This window comes from Toxotes jaculatrix, chromosome 23 (genome assembly GCF_017976425.1).
Source record: "Toxotes jaculatrix isolate fToxJac2 chromosome 23, fToxJac2.pri, whole genome shotgun sequence".
In the NCBI taxonomy this organism is placed as follows: Eukaryota; Metazoa; Chordata; class Actinopteri; family Toxotidae; genus Toxotes; species Toxotes jaculatrix.
The window spans coordinates 507501-535000 of NC_054416.1; the positions used below are offsets into that span (position 1 = coordinate 507501).

Below are 27500 nucleotides of genomic sequence, written 5' to 3' on the forward strand. Positions count from 1 at the left end.
CTCCTACATCGCTTCAAACTGTTCACAGGCTACAGGCAGGGTCACGGTCTCTCAGACAACTAGTCCTGGAGACGTGTTGTCCAACGACATCAGAAAGCAACTGAGGAAACAAGTGTTCACAGTGACACTGGAAAATCCAGCTGCCACAGAGGGAGGGGGGTAAAAACATAACTACCACTGGAGACACTACAGGGGGAGTCACTGATGGTGCTGCATCGGGCTAAACACCTGTCACCTGTCTCACCTCTACACACCTGCCAATGTCAAAACAGCTGAATGTGTGTGTGTGTGTGGTGTTTGTGTGGTGTTTGTGGCGTGTGTGTGTGTGTGTGTGTGTGTGTGTGTGTGCTCTGACCATCCAAATGCAGTTCAGACTCTCCATAAATCACACTCACCTCAGCAAGTTTTGTGTCTTAGGCCTAGAGACAGATGATGAAATGAAAATGAAAGGTTTAATTAAAAAGGATCTGACAGTGGGAGGCTCTGTGGGGTCTGAGTCCTGGACTGGACTTCAGAACTGGATTCATCAGGTTCAGGAAAGTGAAATCCTGATGATGCTTACTGCCTCTTCTGTTTGTTTTTCTTTCTTCCTTAAAACTAACCACTCCTGTTTTAGAGACTACGTCCAAAGACTGAATAAGTTTTTCCTTTTGTCTTACACATTTTCTAAGTTTGACTTGTTAAAATTGTTGTAACAGTTCAGATTAACTCATGATGTTTCTAATAATAATAATAATAAAAGCAGGCCAGGCTTCATCCCTCCATAAAACTCACATGCAACTCACTGATCCCTAACAGGTCCGAGGCAGAATAAACAACCGACTCATGGAGACGAAAGGTTTTACTTAACAAAAGAAACAAACTCAGAAACCAAAACTGATTTTACATGGATTCATAATCTGCTACCGATGGACTATCACAGCAGTCTGGAACCAGTCTCAGATGGACAGAGGTGTGATGGAAGGATGGATCATGGAAGGACAGAAGGAGAGGGAGGGACAGAAGGAGAGGGAGGGACAGAAGGAGAGGGAGGGAGGGAAAGTAAAAAAAAAAATGTACTCACTTGAAGATCCACCTGAAATAAAGTTTTGCCACACAGACTCACACAGACCAGCTGAGACGTCCCGGTCCAGGCAGACCCTCAGCTGGAACCCTGCATACAGACCTGTTCAGAAACTCAGACTAACGTGCAGAGCAGAACTTCCAAAGGTGAGGTGTGGACGTCAGAGCAGGGTGCAGGGTTTGGTGAGCTCAGGTCAGGTCACAGGACACATTCCAGTCTTCCTTAAGGTTGGACATCTGTCTCAGAAAAAGAAAATCAATGAGCATAAACACAGAGCACAGACAGGTTTAGCTGAAGTGGATGATGTATCTGACAGAACATACCAGTATCCACAGAGATCCATCACATGGTGCAGAGGTGGGGGTGGCGTCGCCTTCATCAGGGAGGACTCGGTCCAGCACGGTCCAGCTCGGCCTTCGTCTTCTTCACACGTCTCTGGGACTGGGTTCCTCTGGGACTCGGCGTCTCTGGGTCACAGCGTCCCACACTGAATCCTCCGTTGGCACAGGAAACCTCTGAACCTCCGTCAGCCTCCGTCACCGTCTGGCTCGTGCAGCCTGCAACTATTCATCCACAAAGCACAATGACATGAATTCCACAACGGGCCACTACACCCATACATGACACCCCACCCCCCGTCCATCGGAGACTGGCTGAAAACTACACCAAGACAATCTAAGCTGAAGATCACCTGAGTATGATGGAATTAGTAAGACTACTAAAGTCTCTGTCCTTCACAGTCTCCGATCTGGTCTCAGAGTCCCTGACTGTCCTGCCTGGTGTTGGGGGGTCTGAAAAACAAGAAAAACAATCAGCATAAACACAGCGCACAGACAGATTTAGCTGAAGTGGATGATGTATGTGACAGAACATACCAGTATCCACAGAGATCCATCACATGGCGCAGAGGTGGGGGTGGCGTCGCCTTTATCAGGGAGGACTCGGTCCAGCACGGCCCAGCACGGCCCAGCTCGGCCTTCGTCTTCTTCACAGGTTAAAGACCCACACAGAGACAGACAGACTCACATAGAGAGACACGAAAAGACAGACAGAAAGAAAGGCACACCAGCTGAGACCTCCCACACAATACACAGTGTGTGCACGATGTGGAGGTGGCCATGTTGGAGAAACTGAAATCTCCTCATGGCACGGTGGCCACAGAAAACCCATCACCAACAGAGACAGATCATACCTTTGTATATCTGCAGGAAATCATCAAAATGACAGGTGGAGACATCTTGGGCGGAGAAATTAAAATGTCTTCATCAGATGTAAATTGGCAGGAAATCATCAAAATGACAGGTGGAGACATCTTGGGCGGAGAAATTAAAATGTCTTCATCAGATGTAAATTGGCAGGAAATCATCAAAATGGACGAACAATAAATGAAATGATCACGAGCGGACAGGTGGAGAAAACTTGGACGGAGAAATTAAAATGTCTTCATCAGATGTAAATTGGCAGGAAATCATCAAAATGGATGAACGACGGACGGACAACGATCTAACGGACGGACAACGATCTAACGGACGGACTGCCAAAGGTCTAATGGACTGCCAAAGGTTTAACGGACTGCCAAAGGTCTAATGGACTGCCAAAGGTCTAATGGACTGCCAAAGGTCTAATAGACTGCCATGTAAAAAACACTACAAAGCCCTGTTTTAAATAGCTATAGATATGTAGATGTTCCTGAAAAATGAGTGGTTATGTTAGACATGTTAAACAACTTGAGGAAAACCTGTCATGGAAGAGCATAGCATTAGGAGAGATGGGGTATGAACATGAAAAATAACAAACGGGGCATGAGGATGGAACTAGCAAATGGGGCATGAACATGAAAAATAACAAACGGGGCATGAGGATGGAACTAGCAAAGAGGGCATGAGGATGGAAAATAAACATCATGAACATGAAAAATAATAAACAGGGCATGAGAATGTAACTAGTAAATGGGGCATGAACATGAAAAATAACAAACGGGGCAAGAGGAGGGAATTAGCAAAGAGGGGATGAGGAGGGAACTAGCAAAGAGGGCATGAGGATGGAAAATAAACATCATGAACATGAAAAATAACAAACGGGGCATGAGGATGGAACTAGCAAAGAGGGCATGAGAATGGAAAATAAACATCATGAACATGAAAAATAACAAACGGGGCATGAGGATGGAACTAGCAAAGAGGGCATGAGGATGGAAAATAAACATCATGAACATGAAAAATAACAAACAGGGCATGAGGATGGAACTAGCAAAAAGGGCATGAAGATGGAACTAGGAAAGAGGGCATGAACATGAAAAATAACAAACGGGGCATGAGGATGGAACTAGCAAACGGGGCATAAGGATGGAACTAGCAAAGAGGGTATGAGGATGGAAAATAAACATCATGAACATGAAAAATAACAAACGGGGCATGAGGATGGAACTAGCAAAGAGGCCATAAGGATGAAACTAGCAAAGAGGGCATGAGGATGGAAAATAAACATCATGAACATGAAAAATAACAAACGGGGCATGAGGATGGAACTAGCAAACGGGGCATGAGGATGGAAAATTAACATCATGAACATGTAAAATAACAAACGGGGCATGAGGATGGAACTAGGAAACGGGGCATGAGGACGGAACTAGCAAACGGGGCATGAAGATGGAAAATTAACATCATGAACATGAAAAATAACAAACGGGGCATGAGGATGGAATTAGCAAAAAGGGCATGAGGATGGAAAATAAACAGTGGATGGTGGATGGGCAGTGACGGTTTGGCGAACATCCAAACCGCATAAAGAAAAAGCGGACTTACAGTTTCGTAGATCTACCTGAAAGAAGAAGAAGAAAACAGAGTTAGTGTGATTCCAGTCTGGAGCCTCTGATGTTTTCAGGTTTGGTCTTTTCCTGACTGAAGTTCATGTTGGTTGGTGTGTGTGTGTGGTATTTTATCTCTCACACACAGTCTCTCTTTACTGAGCACCTACTCCACCACGTTACCCTGAGCTAACCAGGTGAACACACCTGACAGTGGGGTTGTAATCAGGTACCACGGGGTCTTATAAACAGCAGCGGTATCAGTTTCAGTACCGTCAGTATAAAATGCAGTGCGCTTACAGCCTATAAGAGATATGGATTAAATATTAAACAGCATTTGGGTCATTCCGCCAAAAGAGTGCAATTTGCTCGTTGTAACTCTTCAAAATTAAACTTCATTTTTCATTCCATTTCAATATAGAATTTAGTAATATACACATTTACTCATTCAAAATGAGTACTGGTCAATCTCAGGCTACTTTATTTAATTTATTGCAACTTTTGAAAGTTTATTAAAATTGCATTTTTTTCTCTGCTGTTACCAAAACTCAAATGCCATTTTAAAACAATGTTTAAAAGAATATCAACCACATAAATTGTTTTCCCTTAGAAAAAGAGTTAATGTAGAAGAAATGGTTGGTTACATGATGAAAATACTAATATTTATGACAAAATCAGAATAATCAGAAAAAAACATTTGGTAACAGGAACGAGTATGTGAGTGCGTTATGTGAGTATGTGTTATCTGTTTATTGTGTCAAACCCATTGCACTACTGAGCTACATGAAGAACATAATATTTATTATTATTATTATTATTATTATTATTATTATTATTGTTATTATTTTTATTATTAATATTATTATTATTAATAATATTATTATTAATATTAATAATAATTATTTGAGTAACAGCATTGAGGGTAACAGCAATGAGTTTTTTGCATAAAATTAGCAATTTTGTGAAATCTAGCCACTTAGCATCTATGCTAGTAGCTTGAGCACATTCTTAAGATTTAACCGAATATTTTACTTTTGATATTAACAAATATTTTCTTAGAGATAATTTAGGTAACAGGACTGAGTTTTTAGATTGACTGTCTCTGACACAGCCAATATATCATTACATTTAAGGAAAAATAAATGAGATAACTTAGTTTTGGTCTTCCCATGACTTGCAGAAGACCCAAATGATGTGACTTCCTGCAGAACCTGTCACTGGTGGAATGTTCCAAATTTTCAGAGGGGGAAATGTGTTTGGGTAACAGCAATGACTGAAAACCTGGGGACAGCACTAAAATGTGAATTTTAATCAAAATATAATGACGTTTTTGTAAAACTTGTTTTACAAGTGTAGATAGAATATGGAGTCACACTTAAATGCAAAAAAAAAAAAAAAAAAAAAAGATTTTGGAAGGATTTTGTTCATGATGCATTATGGTAAAGTGTAGCGTTTGGCTGTGGGGACAGGCAAGAAATGCTATGTATCAGTGTTTTAGATGCCTTTTGAAAATATTTAAAAAATATATATTTACAATTTCTACAATGATTCATGTGGACGGTGTTTTGTATAATAATAAAATATAATTTGTATTATATTATTACTTGTGTTTATACATTTAATATACAATAATATGCTGGGGACAGAAATGTCACTCTTTTGGCAGAATCGCCCATTTATTTAATGCTGTGTGGGTGAATTTCCAGTCTTTCTGCAGTAGTACTTATCATAACATATGTTTTACTTTGGAGACGTTTGATAAAGTTTATGAACGTCACATCCTCACGTGACAGCGCGGGAAGAGAGAGAGAGAGGGAGAGAGAGAGGGAGAGAGAGAGAGAGGGAGAGGGAGAGAGAGGGAGGGAGAGAGGGAGAGAGAGAGATGGCTGGTCGCACTGACCGTCCGTTCAGTCAGTGAACGGTGCAGCCACAGACAGACTGCTGACACCGTCTGAGCCTCACGAGCCTCATGCTCGAGCCTCACGTTCATCATTTTTCAAAGTACAAATGTTTTTATTTTGTATTATCTGAATTTATTGAGCTTAAAATGATAAATGATCAGCAGGATCTATGAGCCTGAGCGTGTCAGAGTGTTTGTATTGAAACGTTTCGGCCGCCAGCTGATTCCCTCTGTGAACAGGAATATAAAGAAAGGATTCTCAGATAAAACATCTGCACTGGCTCACACCTGTTTACTAACGCGCGTGCTGCCAACTGGAAATAAAAAGTCAGTTCGCTATGTGCGTTTTCACACAATAAAACTATGAATTCATATTAAAAGATCCTTTGACATGTTTCAGGCTTTTTAATGCATCTTTGCTGCAGTGAACTGTCCACAGGCTGCAGCAGCTGAATGAAAATCTGCAGAGACACCTCTCTGTGCTGACACTGCAGACGGACATCACGGGAGCTACCTGTCACAGGAGCTACCTGTCACGGGAGCTACCTGGGCCAGTTTACCCGCTCACGGTAGATTTGGCTGAAATCTCTGATGAGATCCTCCAGAATCACGGAGAAGCGGCGGGGTCTTGTTGCGCACTGGTGGCGTCTGTGAGCGGCTGTAGCTGCAGCCTGGTCCTCACCTGTAATGTCTTTGACTCAAAATTCTGATTGTGCTTGTAGGGAATATTTCCACCTGACATTCTGACCGGCGGGTTAGAAAATACCGACAGATTTTAACGGAAACCCAGGTCACGGTAATAACGTGCACCGGGCTAACGTGGAGGTTTGACGGTGTGAGAGTTTGGACACCGACCAGCTCTACCTGGCTGCTCTCATTATGATGCTAACTTTAAGCTAACTAGTAGCTGCCTCAGCAGGTGTCACTGACCTGTCTGGATTAGTTTCAGCTCCACGTGAATCTGGACGAGGTCGATCCGACGCCTCTGTCCTCCTCCGGCCGTCTTCCCCAGAGGAGCCGCTTCTCTGTTAAAGAGACGAGTCAGTTAGTCTGAGTCCAGACCCGAGGCAGTATCTGTGGTTAGCCGGATAACTTCAGGTTTAAGCCTGGGCTCTCAGGGTTATGGCGGCGGGCCACCTTTTACAGGTGCGCTACACCAAGCTAACACAGTACGGGTTAGCTAACACAGTACGGGTTAGCTTGGTGTGCTACACCAAGCTAACTCCTACTGTGTTTTTTCATATGACCGAGGCCCGGCTCCTGAGCTGGAGAGTCCTCTGGAGGACCGAGGCACTGAAGCCTGGACCGTGTTTAGTTTTTAATTTACAGCTCAGAACCAGACTCCACCTGTCTCACCTGTCTCACCTGTCTCACCGTGAACAGTCAAACTCAGGTGGCTGTAGTCAGATCTACCTGAGCTCTGATGATGGAGCAGTGATGTTATCTGCCTCTAAGGGTTAGGGTCAGTGAAGCTGGGTTACAGCCGCATGTCCTGGGTACAGGCCCAGGTGAGCCAGCGTGGAGACGCGCTCACCTGGCGGTGATGACGGTGATGGCGTCACTGACCTGAGCGAGCTCCTTCTGAACCCGGACCCGGTGTCTGCGCCGTCTCGGTCTCTCCGGCTCTGTCAGGTTCGGGGTTTAACTTCAGTCCGGCACCCACGCGGTTTCATTGGCGTCTGACGTCACACGCTCGGCAGTCGCGCGCTGTGGCGCGTTGAAGGAAAAGGTAAAACTTTCCCCGAACACAAATGTCCGGTGCCTGGACTGAGCTCCGGCAGAGTGCTGGTGCTCTGCGTGGTTTCTCTGCAGGTGTAAACCGAGCGTCTGCGGAAACACAGCTTTTAAAAGTTTTCCCGCGCGGGAGTCTAATTCTAATTGGTTTGTGGCTGCACCTGACCATGAGGGGGCGGGGCAACACATACTCCGCCCCCCTTTTGTGTGAGCTCTTCACATACCTGCTGCACGCACACACACAGGTCTCACTCTGTTCCAGGAGGATTCAAACACACTAAACTTTATTGAAACCTTAACAAATGACAGGACGCTGTAAATGTTGTGATCAGCTGATTATTTCATCTTCTCACTGACTCTGACTCTGGAGTGATGCTGGGTGGAGACCACCCCACAACCTCATCATCATCCTCAGCCGACCCCTGCTCAACCTGGGTGGGTGCTGCTGTTGCCATGGAGACGGCACCATCAGTGTTTTAAAACACGTGCAGCTGCTTTAAACAAAGATTTATTTTATTTTACATCTGAATGTTTTTAAATTTCTGATTAACTTTACAACAGAATAAAACTTGTCTATTGTCGGTTTGTGCGTCTGAACTAAACCAAAGATCATTTGTGATGGAAGGAGCATCAGTGTGTAACAGCTGCTCCATCAGAGTGGACTGAGTGTGTCTGTGGGTCTGACTCAGTATCAGCAGGAAACCTGATGAAGACGTCCTCTGAACAACTTTTGCATGAAACATTTTATAAAATAGATTTTTGTTTCACTTCCTTTTTTGTGTTTTTCAGTTTCCAGCCACTGAACTGAGCTGCTGCTGTTAATAACCTGCCGCTGTTGAATGCTGGATGGAGAGGTGTGGATGGGTTAGCCACAACCACACGACACACGTGACATTTTCCATCTCACAGCTTCGTGAAACCCACAGAACCACATGAGGAACGCAAGTAATGAGACCAGAGTTTATTGATCAGTGCTGCAGGAACCAAAAAGCATGAATAACAGCTAAAGTTCAAATCTGACACAACAAGCAGCATGTTGGTGTTTCACCGTCCTGAAACTCTGAGAATAACAAACAGTGTTTGAACTAAAGTTGTTTTTTTCTTTTCACTGATTTTACACTGAAAAACATTTTTTAACTAACTTTGATTTGTTTGTCTGTTGCTGCACAAACACACAACATGTAAAACTGTTTAAAAAATGAATGAAGTCTGGTGTGAGCGGCTGTGGTGCACAGTTACAGGCCAGCAGGAGGATGGCAGCGGACAGGTGGACAGGTGGACAGGCGCGCAGGTGTGCAGGTGGACAGGTGTGCAGGTGGAGAGGTGGACAGGTGTGCAGGTGGACAGGTCTACCTCAGTGAAGAGTAGACAGTCTCTGGCTCTGATGGACACGCTGAATAAAAACACAGTTGAAATAATGAGACAGTAATTGAACAACAACACTCAATACACAACAACAACAACAAACAACAACAGCACACATGTTGTAGGAGACGCTGAGTCTAACTACGTCTGCAGGATGAGCTGAAATCAGACTTCACAGACGATGATTCTTTGTCTCTGTGTCGTGTCCAGGTACATCCCTAACATCCTTTACCAGGTCATTCGTCTCATCAAGAGTGTCCAACATGGGACAGCGATGTGTCAGGTTAGCTTAGCACGACGGCTGCTAGCCTGAGAGTGTCCAACATGAAGAGCAGCTTTACCTCTGGTGTCCTTTGGTCTGATGACGATTTGTCCATCACTGACGTCCTCTGTTCTCACTGCTGAGAAAATACACATCACATTACTGCAGAGTCATGTGACCTTACACAACAGATCACTGAACCTGCAGAGTCACAGGATGAACATGTCGACTCATCAACACGTCACACTGCGACATTTTAATGTAAATACTGAGATTAAACTGGATGGAAATGTTAATAAATATGGAAAGTAAAGGAGTGAGTTCATGTGATTATTAAACAAATTCGACAGAAAAACCTGAAACTTCCTGAATGTCAGAAAGTTTGACTGTGAATGAGCTCAGAGGAAGATGCTGATCAGAAACAGGAAACTGGACGATGACATATTTCACCACAAAGAGCAAAACACAAACACACTGTCACACACTGTCACACACTGTCACACCATCTACACACTATCAGGAAACCATCAGCTGAGGTCAGTGTGAGCTGCAGAGAACACACAGCAGAGCCTTCGGCCTGACTCGCCCTCCTCTCTCAGATCCTGCTTCAAATCAAACTTTTATTAAAAAACTCCTCGTTTTCTTTTTATGTCACTAAAGTTAAAAATCTTTACACATGAATCAATGAATTCTCTGATAAATCAATATATTAGGATTCTGGTTTGTTCAGATATTCATCATGTAAACTGGGTGATACCAAAGGAAAATCCAGTCACTGATTCATTCACTCATGAGAGACTGTATCAGACTAAACTGCATGTTAGCACTGAGCTGAAAGCAGAGCCTCACAGGACGAGGCGGTGGACTCTTGTCCCGGTGTTGGACCATGATGGAGACAAAGAAGAGCAGCCGTACCTCTGGTCTCTGATTTCATGTCTTTGAAGACTATTTGTCCATAACTGACGTCCTCTGGTGTTTTCACCCCTGAGTAGACTGCAGCAGGATCAGTCTCTGCAAGAGAGAACACACACAACGAAAATACACACAATGAAAATACACACCCTGATGTGTTTGCCACAGGCCAAACGTGTCAGGGAGTCACACACACTGCAAACAGACTGTGACTCTGACCAGGTCAAATCCAAACTGTGGACTTTGTTGTAATATCAGTCCTGCAGTGAGACACATCCACCTGCAGCTGAAGAGTTTTTATCACAAACAGAAAACTGGACGACCACAGAGCTGTTAGCTTCTGTTAACACACTCACCACAGGACAGACAGTCCAACACACACTGTGCACAGACTGAATACACTGTGAAAGCTCAGGGACTGAAGACGCTCACAGAACTGCATCACATCTCAGGACTCACTGAGATAAATCTGATTCAACTTTAACTCTGAAACCAAGAGAAGTGGAGACAGGACAAGATGTCCTCACTCTGTAAGAATGTCCTCACTCTGTAAGAATGTCCTCACACACACACAGAGAACAAAACAAACTGCTACCTCTGCTCCGTCTGATTGGCTGTTGCTGGTGATGCAATATTTTCACGTCACTGTATGTGATGTCATCTCTGATGTCATCTCTGATGTCATCTCTGATGTCATCTTCTCCCTGTTTCACTTCATCAGTTGAAAAGAAGCAAAAAGAAAAAGCAAACTTTCATCAGACAAAGCTGATCAGAGACGTGTGACTGAAACAAACTCACTGCAGCTGAAACAGGAAATAAATAAAACAAGCAGCAGATTTAGTGCAGTGATCCTGAGCTGTACAACAAACAACAAACAAACATGTTTAACACAACTTCTATTAACAGGTAAAAACAAAACCTGCTTTGAAAAACTGTGTCTCACCTTCAGGTTTCCTCTGAACACATCTCCTCACCAGTAGAACCAGTAGAACCAGTAACACCAGTACAAGCAGACCACAGACAGATGAAATAGGCACAATGAGGCCAGGTATGGAGGAACCAGGTGTGGTGGTTGTAGATCCAGGTGTGGTGGTTGTAGGTCCAGGTGTGGTGGTTGTAGATCCAGGTGTGGTGGTTGTAGGTCCAGGTGTGGTGGTTGTAGGTCCAGGTGTGGTGGTTGTAGGTCCAGGTGTGGTGTTCTTCTCTACAGTGAACAAACAGAAGTGAGATGAACCTGAGAAGCTGCAGCTGATTGTTCATGTGTTCATGTGTCTGATGGTCCGACATCATTCCTCAGATCAGACACATGAAGGTGAATGATGTGTTTGGTTCCAACAATCTGATCTGAGATCTGTGAGTGATGTCATCATCTCCGTCCAATGACATCACACATCAAACAGAGACTGACAGTCTTTGACCTCTGACCTCTGACCTGTGACGGTGATCCAGCTGGGTGGAGACTCTCCATGACCCCTGACCTTACAGCTGTAGGAGCCTTCATCAGACCTGGAAACACGGAGGATGGTCATGTGACCCGTGGGCTCGGTCCTGATGAAGGAGCCGTCTTTATAGAAATCAGCTGGGAGGTCGGAGGGAGCGCTCTGTGTTTTACAGAGCAGAGAGACATCATGTCCGTCCATCACAGGGAGGACAGGACTCTGCAGGATCACTGGTCCATCTGAACACAGAGACAAACTACAGCATTTCATCCATTTACACACAGCTTCATCAAGACTAACTCCACAGGCTGATCTTACCAGTGACAGTGATGTTGATGCTCTTACTGGTTTCTCCCTCTCTGGACTCACACCAGTAAACTCCACTGTCCAATGAGACGACGTAGCTGATGTTACAGGAGGAACCAGCTCCTTCTCCCCACCCATCTTCTCCTCCACCACACTGACTCCTCTGTCGTTTGGTTGTGTTCCTCCTCAGTGTCCATCCAGCTGAGCTGTCGTCCTCCTCACAGCTCAGAGAGACAGACTGTCCTCCTCACAGCTGAGAGCTGCTGGGACTCAGCGTCAGACGAGCTGCAGGGGAACATGAAACAGAGCTGTAACCTTTTAATATTATGTTAATAATGTTAATGTGCTGAGCTCAGAGTCTCATACTGGGACTGAGGCAGTTCACTGACCTTGGTGTGTGGAGCAGCACAGCAGAGGGATCAGAGCTGCAGAGGGACGACAACACAAAGATCAGTGTCAGGTCATTTCACAGACACACAACAGAGACACACAGGTGAGACACAGCAGACACACAGCAAAGACACAGCAGAGACACAGCAGACACACAGCAGACACACAGCAGAGACACAGCAGACACACAGCAGAGACACACAGCAGACACACAGCAGAGACACAGCAGAGACACAGCAGAGACACAACAGACACACAGCAGAGACACAGCAGAGACACAGCAGACACACAGCAGAGACACACAGCAGACACACAGCAGAGACACAGCAGAGACACAGCAAAGACACAGCAGAGACACAGCAGACACACAGCAGACACACAGCAGAGACACAGCAGACACACAGCAGAGACACAGCAGAGACACACAGCAGACACACAGCAGAGACACAGCAGAGACACAACAGACACACAGCAGAGACACAACAGACACACAGCAGAGACACAGCAGACACACAGCAGAGACACAGCAGAGACACAACAGAGACACAGCAGAGACACACAGACACATAACAGACACACAACAGACACACAGCAGAGACACAGCAGAGACATAACAGACACACAGCAGAGACACAGCAGAGACACAACAGACACACAGCAGAGACACAGCAGAGACACAACAGACACACAGCAGAGACACAACAGACACACAACAGAGACATAACAGACACACAGCAGAGACACAGCAGAGACACAGCAGAGACACAACAGACACACAGCAGAGACACAGCAGAGACACAACAGACACACAGCAGAGACACAGCAGAGACACAAGAGACACACAGCAGAGATACAGCAGACACACAACAGAGACACAGCAGACACACAGCAGAGACACAGCAGACACACAACAGAGACACAGCAGAGACACAGCAGACACACAGCAGACACACAGCACAGACACAGCAGAGACACACACAGACCTGGGGGACAGTAAACCTCTGATCTGTCTCTAACATGTTCTCTCCTCTGGTCTCTGCCTGATGTTTGATTGTGATGAGCCTCATCAGACCCAGGTCTGCTCTGCCTCCTGTGGATCTATGTTACTGATCAGAGCACTGACCTGGGATCAGCTCTGAGCTCTGACTCCAGCCTGTAGCTCTGTGTAGGAGCTTCACTCTGCTGCCAGAGACATAAAGCAGAAGAATGGACGGTCACAGTTTAACCCTGAGGACCTGCATGTGGACTCTGAGTCCTGCAGCTGGACAGTCAGAGACGATGCTAACAGAGGTTTAACTTCAGCGTCCACCTCACAGTCTTTGGACCTGAAGCTCGTCCTCAGGTTCTGGACCTGGACTCTGCCTGACTCGGTTCTTCTTGACCCAGCAGCTGTGAAAGGTTAAAACAGAAAGTCCTTCTGTACTTACAGAGCAGACATTGCAGAGACGTGTCCTTCATTGTCCTGCTCACTGACTCGTGATCAGCTCTTTGGATTCCGTCTCAGTGGCACTGAGCACAGCCCGTCCTCTTCCTCTGCGTCTCTGACTCTGTGGTTTTCTCTCCTTTTAGTAGAAAGACAGTGGCCTCTGACTAAAACAGTGTGACTGTGTAAGACACGAGTGACGAAATAAAATGTCCCAGAAACCTGACGACAGACGCTGACACTGTACGAGAGAAGCTGAGGAAAAACACAAGAGACTGAAAACTGAGCTGAACAAACTGAATTCAGATCCAAAGACCCAGGAAAGGACAGCGTCACAGAGCACGCCCAGAACGCCCTCTGTCCCTCTGAGGACCTGTCCCTCACTTCCTGACCTGTCTCTGCTGTCCCCCCTCAGTCAAAATGAAGATTCAAAAAGAAAATGGACATTTAACTGTTGATTTCTTCAAACATTGAACAACATGATTCTGTCTGAGGTGAAGCTGACTTTTGTCCTGCAGCTCTGATGGAAAAGTTCGTACTCTGTCCTCGGACAGGTCTCTGCTCAGCAGCTGAGGGGACAGAAAGTTTCCTGTGGTTTCATCAGCCCACGGTTTCATCACGGTTTCATCAGTGAACAAATATATTCAGCATTTTATCGACACTGTGGAGCAAAGTGAGTGAAACCTGCTGCAGTCAGATTCACTCTGAGTGAGAGACTCAGAGGACCAGCAGGGGGAGCTGTTAGCCTGCAGCACTCAGATCATCATCCTCTCCTCAGGCTGATGGTTGAACTGGTAACAGTGGGAATTCAGACTGGATGAACTTGTGAGGGACGGTGAAGACAATGTCACAAACTCATGTTGACGTCTGTCCAGAGGAAGGACGGTGAGGGACAGTTTGTACTGAGGGTACATGTCTCAGTCTGTGCTTCACACAACAGACACACAACCTCCGCCACAGACTGAGGTCAGCTGATCCATCAGGTTACATCACTGTGTTACAGATGAATGTGGAACAAACAGCTGAAAACTGACGCAGAGTAAATGGACTCAGTTCATTTACAGTTACAGCTGCTGAGAGTGAAGAGATCAAAGAGCAGCAGAGGACACACACACACAGACACACACACACACACACAGACACACACACGCACGCACGCACGCACACAGAGGTCTCACTCTGTTCCAGGAGGATTCAAACACACTAAACTTTATTGAAACCTTAACAAATGACAGGACGCTGTAAATGTTGTGATCAGCTGATTATTTCATCTTCTCACTGACTCTGAGTCTGAAGTGATGCTGGGTGGAGACCACCACAACCTCATCATCATCCTCAGCCGAACCCTGCTCAGCCTGGGTGGGTGGTGCTGTTGCCATGGAGACGCAGAGGTCACTTCCTGTCAGAGGATTCAAATGTTCAGTTAATAAACAGAATCAAATACAGCAACAACAGAGAGGCTGAGGAATATTTCACTGATTGATTGATCTGTGAGGACAGTGACTCAGTGTTACCTGTGGGTCTGTGTCGATATAAAGACACCATGAGGAGGGTGGAGACGAAGTACGGAAAGAACACCACCAGGTGGCAGAGCAGTCTGAGGACAAGCTGGAGGGGGGCGGAGCTAAGGGGCGGGGCTGAGGCAGAGGTCACAGGGGCTGAGGCTGCACCTGCAGAGAGAATCCCACCTGGTCAGGTGAATACGTGGATGAAATGAGTGGTGAAGTCAAAGTGAAGCTCCTGACCTGTGACAGTGATCCAGCTGGGTGGAGACTCTCCATGACCTCTGACCTTACAGCTGTAGGAGCCTTCATCAGACCTGGAAACACGGAGGATGGTCATGTGACCCGTGGGCTCGGTCCTGATGAAGGAGCCGTCTTTATAGAAATCAGCTGGGAGGTCGGAGGGAGCGCTGTGTGTTTTACAGAGCAGAGAGACATCATGTCCGTCCATCACAGGGAGGACAGGACTCTGCAGGATCACTGGTCCATCTGAACACAGAGACAAACTACAGCATTTCATCCATTTACACACAGCTTCATCAAGACTAACTCCACAGGCTGATCTTACCAGTGACAGTGATGTTGATGCTCTTACTGGTTTCTCCCTCACTGGACTCACACCAGTAAACTCCACTGTCCAATGAGACGACGTAGCTGATGGTACAGGAGGAACCAGCTGGTTTCCCCCACCCAGCTCCACAATCAACCAGCTGTCGATTGGTTGTGTTCCTCTTCAGTGTCCATCCAGCTGAGCTGTCGTCCTCCTCACAGCTCAGAGAGACAGACTGTCCCCTGAACAGCTGAGAGCTGCTGGGACTCAGCGTCAGACGAGCTGCAGGACAGAGAGGTTCAGGAAACACTGAATGACGGAAAGAAGGACGCACAAAAACACGTGTCCTCTGTGTGTTTGTAGACAGGTTGGGTGTTTTCCTGTTGACTTCAGGACAGTCACAGTCTGATCACAGCAGCATCTACTGGACATTAGAGGAACTGCAGCTCAACACACATCAGCTCTGACACATTTAGCTGAGGAAACTTCTGATTGGTTAAATATTCTTTTTAAATTTCTGTGAGGACGGAAAAAGGACAAAAACAGGTCATTGACTCAGAGACTAAATCCTCATTGGTTGATGTGTGGAGCTGAGACAGTGAAGCATCACGTCCATACAACACAGCAGGTTTCTGTGAATGCTGAGTATGAGCTGAGTCCCAGTGAGGACGATGAAGAGTCTGAGTCTCAGTGAGGACGATGAAGAGTCTCAGACTGTGAAAGTTCACTGACCTTGGTGAGTGGAGCAGCACAGCAGAAGGATCAGAGCTGCAGAGAGACGACACAGGCTGGTTTTAGGTTTGTGGTTCAGACACAGTGTGAGTCACATCCTCCTCCTCCTCCTCCTCCTCATCCTCATCATCCTCCTCCTCCTCCTCATCCTCATCATCCTCCTCCTCCTCCTCATCATCATCATCATCATTGTGAAGAACAGACCGTCTACATTCTGAATTGTTAATGAGAAACTGTTGTGCTCAGTAAAGTTGTGTTTGAATACGCAGAGACAAACTGATGGTGGACGTCTTCAGCAGCAGCTCAGGCTGCAGCCACCTGTGGACGGTGGATCATCAGCTGTTGGTGGATTAATGCAGGTGAATAAACTGTCTGACGTCTCCTCCTCTGAGCTGAGCAGGAAAATCATTTCCCTCTGATCAGCTGTGTTAAAGGTTGTTGAAGTAAAATCTGTAACGTCTTTCACTTCCTGTTCAAACCTGTGACCCTGTGAATTTAAACCTGTGATCTTTCTGATGTCACCTTATCCTGCGTCTCACCTTCACTCGTCTCTGAACCCAAACATCTGTCAACATGTTACATCCATTACTGAGACCTGGACAGAACAGGTGGTACTTACAGATCAGACACTGAAGACATGTTGGTGCCATCGTCCCACGTCGTGATGTGAACTCAGACACTGAACGTCTCAGTCAGAGCAGTGAAACCACACCTGCTGCTGCTGCTCTGTGGTTTGACTCTGCACAGGCTGCAGCACAGATCAGCACAGCAGGACAGGGGACAGCCTGTCTTCTGTCCCTGTCTCACAGCACACAGGCCCTGGCTCTGATAAACACCACCTTCATCATTTGAAAAAAACTGTCTTTATTTCTGCCCAGGACGTCTCAGTGAAGACGTCTGCAGGTGACTGAGGTTAAACGCAGCTCAGCTGAACTCTGAGCTCAGTTGTTGGTTATAGACAAAGTGTCACTAACTGCTGATGTTCTCCACTGAAACAGTGAAATCAGTGTAGAAGTTTCCATCAGCTGTTGATGTTTCTTCACTTTTAGATGGAGATTTTTCCTCCACCTGAACTTTAACCTCGTTTTATTTCTTTCTTTGTTTATTTCAGCTGAGGCTCATGAAAACATCTCATCACCCACTGTCTGAACACCTGCTGTACACACCTGAAGACACACAGCCATGAATGCTCCGCCCCTCCCCCTCCCTGCCACTCCTTCCTGACTGTATGTAAAGATCAGGTGAGTGTTTTTGGTTTTATTCAAACTCAGGACAGTTTCTCTCTCTCTTTTTCTTTCCTGGTTCTCTGGTTTTGTGACAGACATTTAATACTCTGATATTTCTGCAGCTCAGTGATGAAGAGTCCAGATTTGAATCTTTGATTGAAAGATTATTGATCTGTGTCTGATTGACAGACCTGGTCAGGATGAGCTGTGTGTTATTGGTGCAGAGTGAGGAGTCACAGCAGGGATGAGATGAGACGCTGATGTTTGGATCTGAAGAGTCACAGTCAGATGAACGTGGAACAAACAGCTGAAACCTGACGCAGAGTAAATGGACTCAGTTCATTTACAGGAAAAAGGTCACGTGATTTACACGAAGCGCTGCAGAGACGGCGCATGCGCAGACGAGTCGCCGTCCTTCGTCTTCACCGAGTTTTATTTGATTTATGTGGACAAAGTTTTCCTCCATCACACGGTGTCCTTATGAAATCAGTCCAAACTGTCTCACTGGGTCTGGATGAACGGGGGACACTCAGAGTCCAGCTGTCCACGATCCGCCTGAACCTGAACCGAAACTTAGACCGAAGGCGAAGCTGAAGCTCCACCCTGTCAGACTCAGACTCAGACTCAGTCCAGCTCAGTCCGTCTGTCTCAGTCGGGGACTGTCCTTCAGTAATGTCCCAGCAGCTGAAGAACTTTTCTTTACGTCTTTTTTTAAATTTGATTTTAAATTTTTTTTTCTGCTTCCTGAATCTGTCTCTTTGCTGCTGAGACAGATGTCATTTTCCTATTGTGAGACTCATAAAGCTTCATCTGATCTTGTCTTAGAACTTTGGGACATTTCTCATCATCTGTTGGACTAAAGGGAGCAGTCGAGGACAAACATGGCTGCTGTGTCTGTGTCCGTGTGGACTCTTCTCTCAGTCTGTTACCTGGTGTCTGCCTCTGAAGGTGAGCTGCACGTGAACACACCTCGTCCTCTTTTGACAGAGTTAGTCGTGGGACATTGACACTGAGCTCAGTTGTTGTGGCAGATTGTGTTTCTGAATCATTTGTTGGACTTTGTTCTCTGATTGGTCAGATCTTTGACTTCACTCACACTTTAACTCATCACGTTATTAGTGGATGTTGTGTGTCCTTGTCTGTCCCTGTGTGTGTTCCTGTGTGTGTCCCTGTGTGTCTCTGTGTGTCCCTGTGTGTGTTCCTGTGTGTGTCTCTGTGTCTCTGTGTGTCCCTGTGTGTGTCCCCTGTGTGTCTCTGTGTGTTGCTGTGTGTGTCCCCTGTGTGTCTCTGTGTGTCCCTGTGTGTGTCCCCTGTGTGTCCCTGTGTGTCCTCAGTCTTCAGTGGACTCACATTCAAACTATGGTATCAATGATTTCAGCAGCTTAATCTCAACATCAGCCAAATATAAACTGCGTCACAGCTCAGTCACTGACTTCCTGTTGTAGAGTCAGGGTGTGGAGGGAAAACCCCTCCCAGCATGCACTGGGGCAGCAGCCTTAGAGACACAGCTCTCTCGTTGTTACAGCAGCTGGACTCACTTTACAGCTTCTCTCTGAATATTCAGGTCTCTCAGTGAACTGTTGGTCAGAGACCAGTAGCCCCTCTTTGACTCCACCCCCTCACTCTGATTGGCTGATGTGCAGCAGTCAGTTGAACTTTGACCTTTAACTTCTCTGCTCTGTTTTTTTTCTGCTTCAGAACAAACAGTCTCAGTTTCTCCTGGACAGACTGCCATCCTGCCATGTCAGGCTCCAAATAACAAGAACATCTTAGCTGTGGAGTGGATCAGATCTGACCTGGGATCAGAACATTATGTCTTATTGTACCGAGATGATCTGTATTATCCAGACAAACAGCATGAATCCTTTAAGAACCGAGTCGAGCTGCAGGACGAACAGATGAATAATGGAGACGTGTCTTTGGTTCTGAAGAATGTGACCGATGAAGATGGTGGAAAATACGAGTGTCACATTGTCCAGAGAAAAACAAACAACAGGAAGAGATCCGTCCTTGGCACTAAGCCCATCAAGATCATCTACCTGAAGGTTGAAGTCTCAGGTGAGTTCACAGAGTCCAGACTCAGGTGAGGTTCAGGTGCAGCTGCTCTCTGGTTGTTGATGTTTCATACAGATGTTGCTGATGAGACTTTGTGAAAACAGCTGGTGTGAGTGATGAGATCAAAGAGCAGCAGAGGAAATAGATTCTGTTCTGTTCTTCAGTCTTCACCTACCTGACAGCTGATACCTCACACCTGGTTCTGCTCTGCAGGTCCCACAGCTGGACACAGGGAGGATGGAGGGAACAAGGATGGAGGAAGCAAGGATGGAGGAAGCAAGGATGGAGGGAACAAGGATAGACATGTTGCACTGGGAGCTGCTCTGCCAGTTGTTGGTCTGATTGTTGTTGTTGTTGTTGTTGTTGGTTTCATGTTCTACAGAAAACATAAAGGATCCACAGAGCAGAGTTCATACCAACCTCCCACTGAGGCTGTGTGAGGACGGACTGAATGTTTACATCACTTTGATCTGAGTGAAGCTCTTTGTCCTCTGTGTGTTGCAGACAGACCAGTGTCTCCTGTCCCACTGTCACAGAGACAGACGTCTTAGAGGACGAAGCTGTTTAACTGTCTTAAATCTGAATAGATGTAAACCATTTAAATGGATCAAAGAACAGTCAGAACGGCAAAGACTCAGCCAACGATCAGCTCCAGGGAAATCAGAGAAGGTCTAAAGTTTCCTGTGAGCACTGCAACAGTTAGAAGACGCCTGTGTGAAGCTGAGCTATCAGCAACAAGGCACCACAAAGTCAAACAGTGTCTGAGTCCATGTGGATTTATATGAGAATGAAGGACGTGTTAATGAAGCAAAGAGTTGAATAAAGTGTGTTTGTGTTGTATCTGCTGGACTCGGTGTGTTTGATCCTGTTGATACACGTCTGATCTCAGCTGGAATCCTGCTGAACCAGTTCCACAGAAAGCACAACACAACACCAGCTGAACAACACACTGCAACACACCCAGCAGAGTCCTGCTGGTAGGACAAAGACAATCCAGATCACAGTCAGTGAGACCTGAAGGAGGCGTGGACACTTTGTCCAACTGTGTTACTGAGAAGTGAAAGTGATTCTGTGGCTTTGATAAACAAAATGGCCGAACGCCGACAAGATGGAGGAGGTTCCAATGAAGCCGCGCCTCCCCCTCTGTTCTCAGTCTGACTCAGGAAGTGATGTGGACTCAGAGCAGACTGTTCCTCTGTGACCTGAACCAGATGCTGTGGAACGGATCTGAGTCCAGGGTCTGAGGTCAGAGTCTGGATCAGAGACTTCAGAGGATCTGAGGCTGGTTCATCACAGTCTACTTCATTTAAACACAACTCTGTGTGTGTGTGTGTGTGAACACATGCTTCAGCTGCTCTGTCTTAATGTGTTTTTCTCTGCAGTGACGATAAAGATCTGCTGTTGGACAACGTCCAGCTCCTGTGCTGCCACCTGCTGGACGTCTCTCATCACTGCACCAACCCTCCATCCACACCACTGACTGGACAGAGTCCACTGAGACAGTGAGCAGGACTGGTTACACAGGAGCTGTGGTTCAGGCTCAGGTGCTGCCACCTGCTGGTGTGAAGGATCATCACAGTGTTCAGACTCTGTCCTCACACACACACACACCCCGATACTCTGCAGCTGTTTATGGAAAAACCTTTAAAGTCTAACACCTGGATCCAGGACCCCCAGAGTTAGACTGGTCAGATGTGGACTCATTAAGTGAACAGGGAGAGTGAGGCCTGTTTAAACTGGAGTCTGATTGTTAGTCACCTCCCAGTTTGACCAGTTTAACTGGGAGTTCACCAGCTGATTCTGTTCTCAGTCCGTTAAACGTTAAAAAAACTGCTGCAGGTCGACCTGTCACACCTGGACTTCAGAGACCATTCAAAACCTTGTCCCAGTGTCGTGAGACTGGGACAGCTGGCTGTGTGGACTTTTAAAGGGACAGTCCATGTTTTTGGACGTAGGCTGATGTGACTTTGATAAGAACAGACTCAGAGGTTTTCAGTTCAGCTCACAGAGACGTCGCGACTTTAACCGGAACAGGAAACTGTGAAGACCTGGACGAGCTGCGAAGACCAGGACAAGATGTGAAGACCAGGACCAGCTGTGAAGACCAGGACCAGCTGTGAAGACCAGGACCAGCTGCGAAGACCTGGTTCTGACCTCAGAGTCAGAGTCTGTGTTTACGTTCAGGTTCATGATGATTCATCATGAATTCTTCAGTCTGTGAGTTTGAACCTGAGACTGTGACTGATGTTAGTCCACAGAGGGACGGAGACACAGAGGGACAGAGACACAGAGACACACCTGCACTTCACATGTTTAATTACAGAAGTTACTGAAACACGTGTACATGTGACCACAGCTACGGTGAGTATGAGCGGGAAACAACGGTGATGTCATCGTCTGACGACTGAAAATCCATCAACATGCCCCCCCCCCACACAGGAGGCACGTTCACCCCCCAGGGCATGCTGGGTAAGTAGTATGTCAGCCACTCTCCCCAGCAGCTCCTGGGCTCCTCCCCCCTCCCTCCCTCCTCTCCTCCACTTTTTACCTCCCACCCACCAACCACCCAGTCCAGCTCCTCCCTCCCTCCCCCCTCCTCCCCCCTCTCTTCCCTCAGAATCACACTGTATCGCTTCCTGGAAACTGCTCCTCCACCTTCACTCCTCCCTCCATCTTCTGCAGAGACCCGACACTCCTCCATCACATCCCTCCATCCCTCGACCTCCTCCTCTTTGCTTAACAGGCGGTACAGCGTCTTCCTGTACACTCCTCTCTCCTCCCTCCCTCCTCCTCCTCCTGTCGGCTCCAGAGTGACAAGGAGTCTTTCTCTCCCTCCTTCTCCTCCCCCCTCACCTTCCCTCTCTCCATCTTCCCTCTCCATAGCTTCTCCCCCTCCCTCTCTGTGGATGAACAGAACGGAGCGATACAGCGCCGTCACTCCTCCTGCCACCTCCTTCTCTCGCCTCCTCCTGTACGTTAACAGCCTCACACCCTCACTGTCTCCTCGCCTCCTCGTCAGAGCCTCGCTCAGCGGCTGGTAAACCTTCCTGTACCAAACCACCAACCTCGCCAGAGTCGCCACTGTGCACGCCGCCGCCGCCGCACACAGCAGGACGCACGCTGCAAAAAGCCAAAGACAGAACACGCCCACAGCTCCGACGGCTCCAGGTCGACCTCGCCGCTGCCCGCCAGAGGCCACGCTGATCGCCCACGAGGGGCCCGGCGTGGTTGTTCCCTCGGTGGTGGGCGGTGTTGTGACGACTCGGAGTTTCAGTGTTGATGTTACAGTCGGAGGAAGGAGTTCGGTCGTCCCAGGTTTTGTGGGCGGGGCAGTCGTCATGTAGGCGGGACGCTCGGCTGAGGGTCTGACAGCAGGAAGAGAGGGAGGAGTGACAGACGACCCGCCCACTCTGGACCCTGACTCTGACCATTCAACGAAACTGGTGAAGGTGTGGAACCACGACCATGTGACCACTCCGTGGTGCTCTGTGGGAGAAAGAGAAGCAGGAGCAGGAGGAGGAGAAGAAACAGGAGGGGGAGGAGGAGGAGGAGAAGAAACAGGAGGAGGAGGAGAAGAAGCAGGAGGAGGAGGAGGGGGAGAAGCAGGAGGAGGAGAAGAAACAGGAGGAGGAGGAGGAGGAGGAGGAGAAGAAGCAGGAGGGGGAGGAGGAGGAGGAGGAGAAGCAGGAGGAGGAGGAGAAGGAGAAACAGCAGGAGGAGGAGAAATGGGAGCAGGAGGAGGGGGAGACGTAGGAGGAGAAGCAGGAGGAGGAGAAACGGGAGCAGGAGCAGGAGGAAGAGGAGGAGGAGAAGGAGAAACAGCAGGAGGAGGAGAAACAGGAGCAGGAGCAGGAGGAGGAGGAGACGTGCCGGCAGCAGTGGGGGTTTCAGTGGGAGAGTCAGTAACCGGTGGCTGGTAGGAGTCACCTGTCGGACCTGAAGGTGAACACAGATCAGATTCCTCCAGTTTCAGTACAGGTTTACCCTGAAGCCACGGAGGAGAGTCACACACCTGTGAACAGACGATCGCACAACGAGTCACAGTCTGAACAAACCAGTCTGCGTTTCAGATCCTGTTCCAGCTCGACCACATCCACAGCTGGAACTGTTTCTCACTGCTCCTAACGGTCACACCTGAAGGTGGAGGGGAACACCTGCACCTGTGGGTGTGACCAACAAGGCGTTACTGGAAACGTGTCAAGCTCCCTCGGTCGTACTCACCACGCTCTCTGCGTCGCTCTGGATCAGCGGGCCATCCCGCACGTAGATGTTGAGCTCGTAGTCGTCGAGGTATCTGCGCAGGTAATCAAGGGAGCAGGAGCAGGCCCAGGGATTGGCTGAGAGGTAGAGGTACGGCACCTCCTCCTTCATGCTGAACCAATCATCCGGCATCACTCTGATCTGAAATGATGTCGTGCAGCTTTAAACAACAGAACTGTCCAAACCAGTGTTCAGAGGCGCTCGCTGTTTGTTCTCCCACCTTGTTATTCTCCAGGAGGATTGTTTCTATGGCTGGAAGGGGGCGGAGCATGAGCTCGGGAAGCACCTTGATGTGATTGGACGACAGGTCCAGGATCTAGAAGGTGACAGCATGACATTAGCTTCCTAACAAGCTGCCTTCAGGTGCATCTGTCAATCACAGGGGTCACTGTGTTGCATATGCTAACACATGCTAACATGCTAACACACCTCCAGTGCGTGGAGTCCAGAGAAGGCGTGGTCGCTCAGGGAGACGATGCTGTTGTTGTCCAGGTAGAGTTCGGTCAGAGCGGGACAGGCAGAGAAGGAGCCGTCAGAGAGGGACGTCAGACGGTTCGACCCCAGCCGGAGGACACTGAGGGTGGGCAGGATCGGAGCGGCGCTGGGGGTCACCTCCGGAACCTGGAGACACAAAGAGTCATGAAACCTTTTGGAATGAAGGACCTGTGGTTTCACACTGTCCAGCTGTCTCTAACGTTACTGATCCAGGGTTAGAGGTGATTTCACGTGTGATTCAGATTCACACCTTGTTGCCCGTGAGGTCGATCTCATAGATCTCTGGAAACATCTGGAAGGAGGACCAGGACAGACTGGGGAACAGGTTCCTGGGAAACAACAGAACCTAAGAGACAGAACAGCAGAAGACATTTAGAGCTGTCAGGGTTTCTTGTCATAACGTCGTCTTATCAGCCACAAACAGGAAGTGTGTGTGTCTCCGCTGTGGTCTCCACCTGTCAGTCAAACACTTCATCCAATCAGGGTTGAGAAAAGTTCCTCACATTTTAAAGTTAAAAACTTCAGTTCACCCACATGTAACACGCCATCACATCTGATCACGCTGCATTTCAAAGTGTAGCACAGGTGCAGCAGGTGAGCCTGCAGTGTGGGGGGCGGGGCATGAAGTCTGACTGGTTATTCAAAGTGAAATGAGACATGAAACATTTAGTTTATTAAGTTTCCATGTTTGTTATTTACAGATGACGGATGAATGTCTGTGACCTGCTCCGGCCTGAACAGTTAATAATTCACCTGTCACCTGACCTTGGTTTCCCAAACATCAGCTTCGTGTTGACCTGTGGTCGTTTCGTGGTTTTACCTTGGTTGTGGGTTCGAATCCCGCCGGGGCGCTGCTGAAGCCGGCCGCCGTGCAGTTCTCCCTGGGCCGGTGGTCCTTGTCCCTGTCGCTGTGGCAACCGGCCACTGCTGTAACCATGGTAACGTGAGACAAGAGGAAGAGGAGAAGGAGGAAGAGCTGCATTATGAAAAAGACCATCAGCTCCTGAGAGACGTCTCCGTCAGTCTGAGGACAAACTAAGACTGAAGAGGGACGAGACACTCAGGACACCAGAGGATCTGGGGGGTTTGATTGACAGCTGCTGAGGCAGGAAGTTTGATAAGACTCTGAGTTCAGCTGCGTCTGTTGATATCTGACTCAGCATGTTTCTGTTTTCTCTTCACTTTACAGTAAAGACACTGGCCTGAGATCAGAGAGTCGTCGGTTCGATCCCTCGACCAGGCACAAACGCCCCCCCCACGCCCCACCCCACGCCCGAGCAAGGCACCAATTCACCCCAGCTCCCTGGGGTCAGAGTGGGCAGCCCCCTGCCCCAGAGTCCTGCCCCATGTAGTGCATGCTTTGTGTGTGTGTGTGTTGTGTTCACTTGGTGTGGGTAAAATGCTGAGTCATTTCCTTGTTGAGGGATGATAAAGGAACAAACTTAAACTTTATCAGAATTTTTGTTGACTCATGTTTTTCAGTGATCTGAATGTTCGAAGCTTCCTGTCTCACAGGAAGTGGAAGCTCACTCAGAAACTCACGCGTTGTTTCGTGTTCGTCGCTGCTGCTGAGTCAGTGCTAAATGTGCTGAATTTGAAAGTTGATGTTTGTTGACCTTTGACCTTTGAGTTTCAGCTGATCTGTTCGAGTCTGATTTCATCGTTGTGTTTTCACTTTAAATAAAGGATCTGAGTTTTCTCCAGTGTTTGTCGCAGGCTGTTAAAGTGACACAGCACTTTGAGCCTCCTCAGCCACCGTAGCGTGTGGAGGGAAAGCAGGTAAAGCAGGAAGTGAGTCGTGTTTCGTTCTCATTCTTGTTGACAGTTTATTGCCATCCTGTTGTCTGCAGGTAGAGCCTGAGTTTGGTTCCTGATACAACAACAACAACAACAGACACAACAACTCAACACAGACAGAAAAACAACAGAGGGGCTCTGAGCCAATCGGAGGAGGGTCAGGCCGTGATGTCATCATGTCCATATCCGTGTTCCACAGTACTGATCATGCGGTGATGTCACAGATTCCAAGGTTGTGACTGGCACAGAGGTGTAGGGAATGGGCGGAGCCAGTCAGTGAGGAGTTCCCCCCACACCCCAGGCCCCTCCCCATTCTCACAGCAGCCCCCCCCTTCAGGCCCCTCCCCCTCCTCCTCTAACCTCCAAAACAACAAAATTAAACAGACGATTAGAAGAGAAACAGATTTATAAAGTAAAACTATCTTTAGATTATGATTCTAAATGAACCAGGAAACACACACACACACACACACACACACACACACACACACACAAAGACACACACACACACACACACACAAAGACACACGCGTACACACAAAGACACACACACACACACACACACAAAGACACACACACACACAAAGACACACGCGCACACACAAAGACACGCACACACACGCGCGCACACGCGCACACACACACAAAGACACACACGCGCACACTCTCAGGCAGTTGCATGAGGGCAAAGATCCCTTTAGCAGCATCCACAAGAACCCAATATTAATGACACTTAGAACTTTATATTATATTAATAATAGTGATGATGACATGATGACATCATAGAGCAGAAGTCGAACATGTAGGCGGGGTTAAAATACTCAGGACAGGAAGCAAACGGATTCACAAAGGAAATAAAAAAGAAAACAGCCAATCAGACGCTAAAGCTGGAAACTGAAACAAACAAAACAGAAAAAGAAAAAACTTTAAACAGAAACATCGTTTCCCATCATGCCCAGCGGTGGCAGCAGGTTATCAAGATTGTCCTGTGATTGGTCAATACCAGAGACAGCAGAGCAAAACAAGGTGGAACATCCTGCTGATGTCATGATTCTCAGGCCAATCACAATCAGTTCTGTTTTTGTCATCATCATCGTGGCGACTCCCTGACCGGCTGACGGCCGGAGGGAGCGCTCCCATTGGTTGGTTCTGACCTCTTTGTGGAAAGGTCTGAAAGTCACGGAGCACAAAAACGCTCCACTCGTCATCTCCCACAATGCCTTGCTCTGTGTGGGCAGGCTTTAGGCAGTGCTGCTGACTCCTGACGGTAAACGTGTCGTCAG

The 27500-nt window shown here is 47.5% G+C and overlaps 3 protein-coding genes, 1 long non-coding RNA gene and 1 pseudogene across 10 annotated transcripts in view; 1 reads left to right on the plus strand and 4 right to left on the minus strand.

The window, feature by feature from the left end:
• Positions 1 to 1430: 1430 nt before the first annotated feature.
• Positions 1431 to 2192, minus strand: LOC121177418. Its single transcript, XR_005893245.1, has 3 exons — positions 1939 to 2192; positions 1755 to 1854; positions 1431 to 1626 (listed from the first exon to the last, which is right to left on the minus strand). It is a non-coding gene; the product is annotated as an uncharacterized LOC121177418 (long non-coding RNA).
• A 6258-nt stretch (positions 2193 to 8450) lies between these two features.
• On the minus strand, positions 8451 to 14328 carry LOC121177379 (annotated as a pseudogene).
• Positions 14329 to 14788: 460 nt separating this feature from the next.
• LOC121177397 (low affinity immunoglobulin gamma Fc region receptor II-like) lies at positions 14789 to 17149 on the minus strand. Of its 2 annotated transcripts, none has more exons than XM_041031727.1 (6): positions 17004 to 17142; positions 16385 to 16420; positions 15671 to 15934; positions 15346 to 15591; positions 15115 to 15270; positions 14789 to 14999 (listed from the first exon to the last, which is right to left on the minus strand). In XM_041031727.1, exons 1-6 carry the CDS (start codon positions 17032 to 17034, stop codon positions 14863 to 14865), a joined length of 870 nt encoding a protein of 289 aa, XP_040887661.1. In that variant the 5' UTR covers positions 17035 to 17142; the 3' UTR covers positions 14789 to 14862. The 2 variants fall into 2 exon arrangements, with proteins under 2 accessions (XP_040887661.1, XP_040887662.1); XM_041031728.1 differs by having other exon boundaries at positions 14980 to 15045; positions 15084 to 15270; positions 17004 to 17149.
• Positions 17150 to 18088: 939 nt separating this feature from the next.
• Positions 18089 to 20505, plus strand: LOC121177407 (putative butyrophilin subfamily 2 member A3). Of its 2 annotated transcripts, XM_041031739.1 has the most exons (4): positions 18089 to 18315; positions 18398 to 18558; positions 19309 to 19668; positions 19879 to 20505. In XM_041031739.1, the coding sequence occupies exons 2-4, from the start codon at positions 18492 to 18494 to the stop codon at positions 20103 to 20105; spliced, it is 654 nt and encodes a 217-aa protein (XP_040887673.1). In that variant the 5' UTR covers positions 18089 to 18315; positions 18398 to 18491; the 3' UTR covers positions 20106 to 20505. The 2 variants fall into 2 exon arrangements, with proteins under 2 accessions (XP_040887673.1, XP_040887674.1); XM_041031740.1 differs by having other exon boundaries at positions 18089 to 18558.
• Positions 20506 to 26541: 6036 nt separating this feature from the next.
• kif1c (kinesin family member 1C) overlaps positions 26542 to 27500 on the minus strand; it is a 19594-nt gene continuing 18635 nt past the window's right edge. For all 5 annotated transcript variants that reach the window (XM_041031581.1, XM_041031578.1, XM_041031580.1 and 2 more), the window contains one exon: positions 26542 to 27500. This exon is cut by the window's right edge and continues 2632 nt beyond it. The gene's annotated coding sequence lies outside the window, so the exon portion shown is untranslated.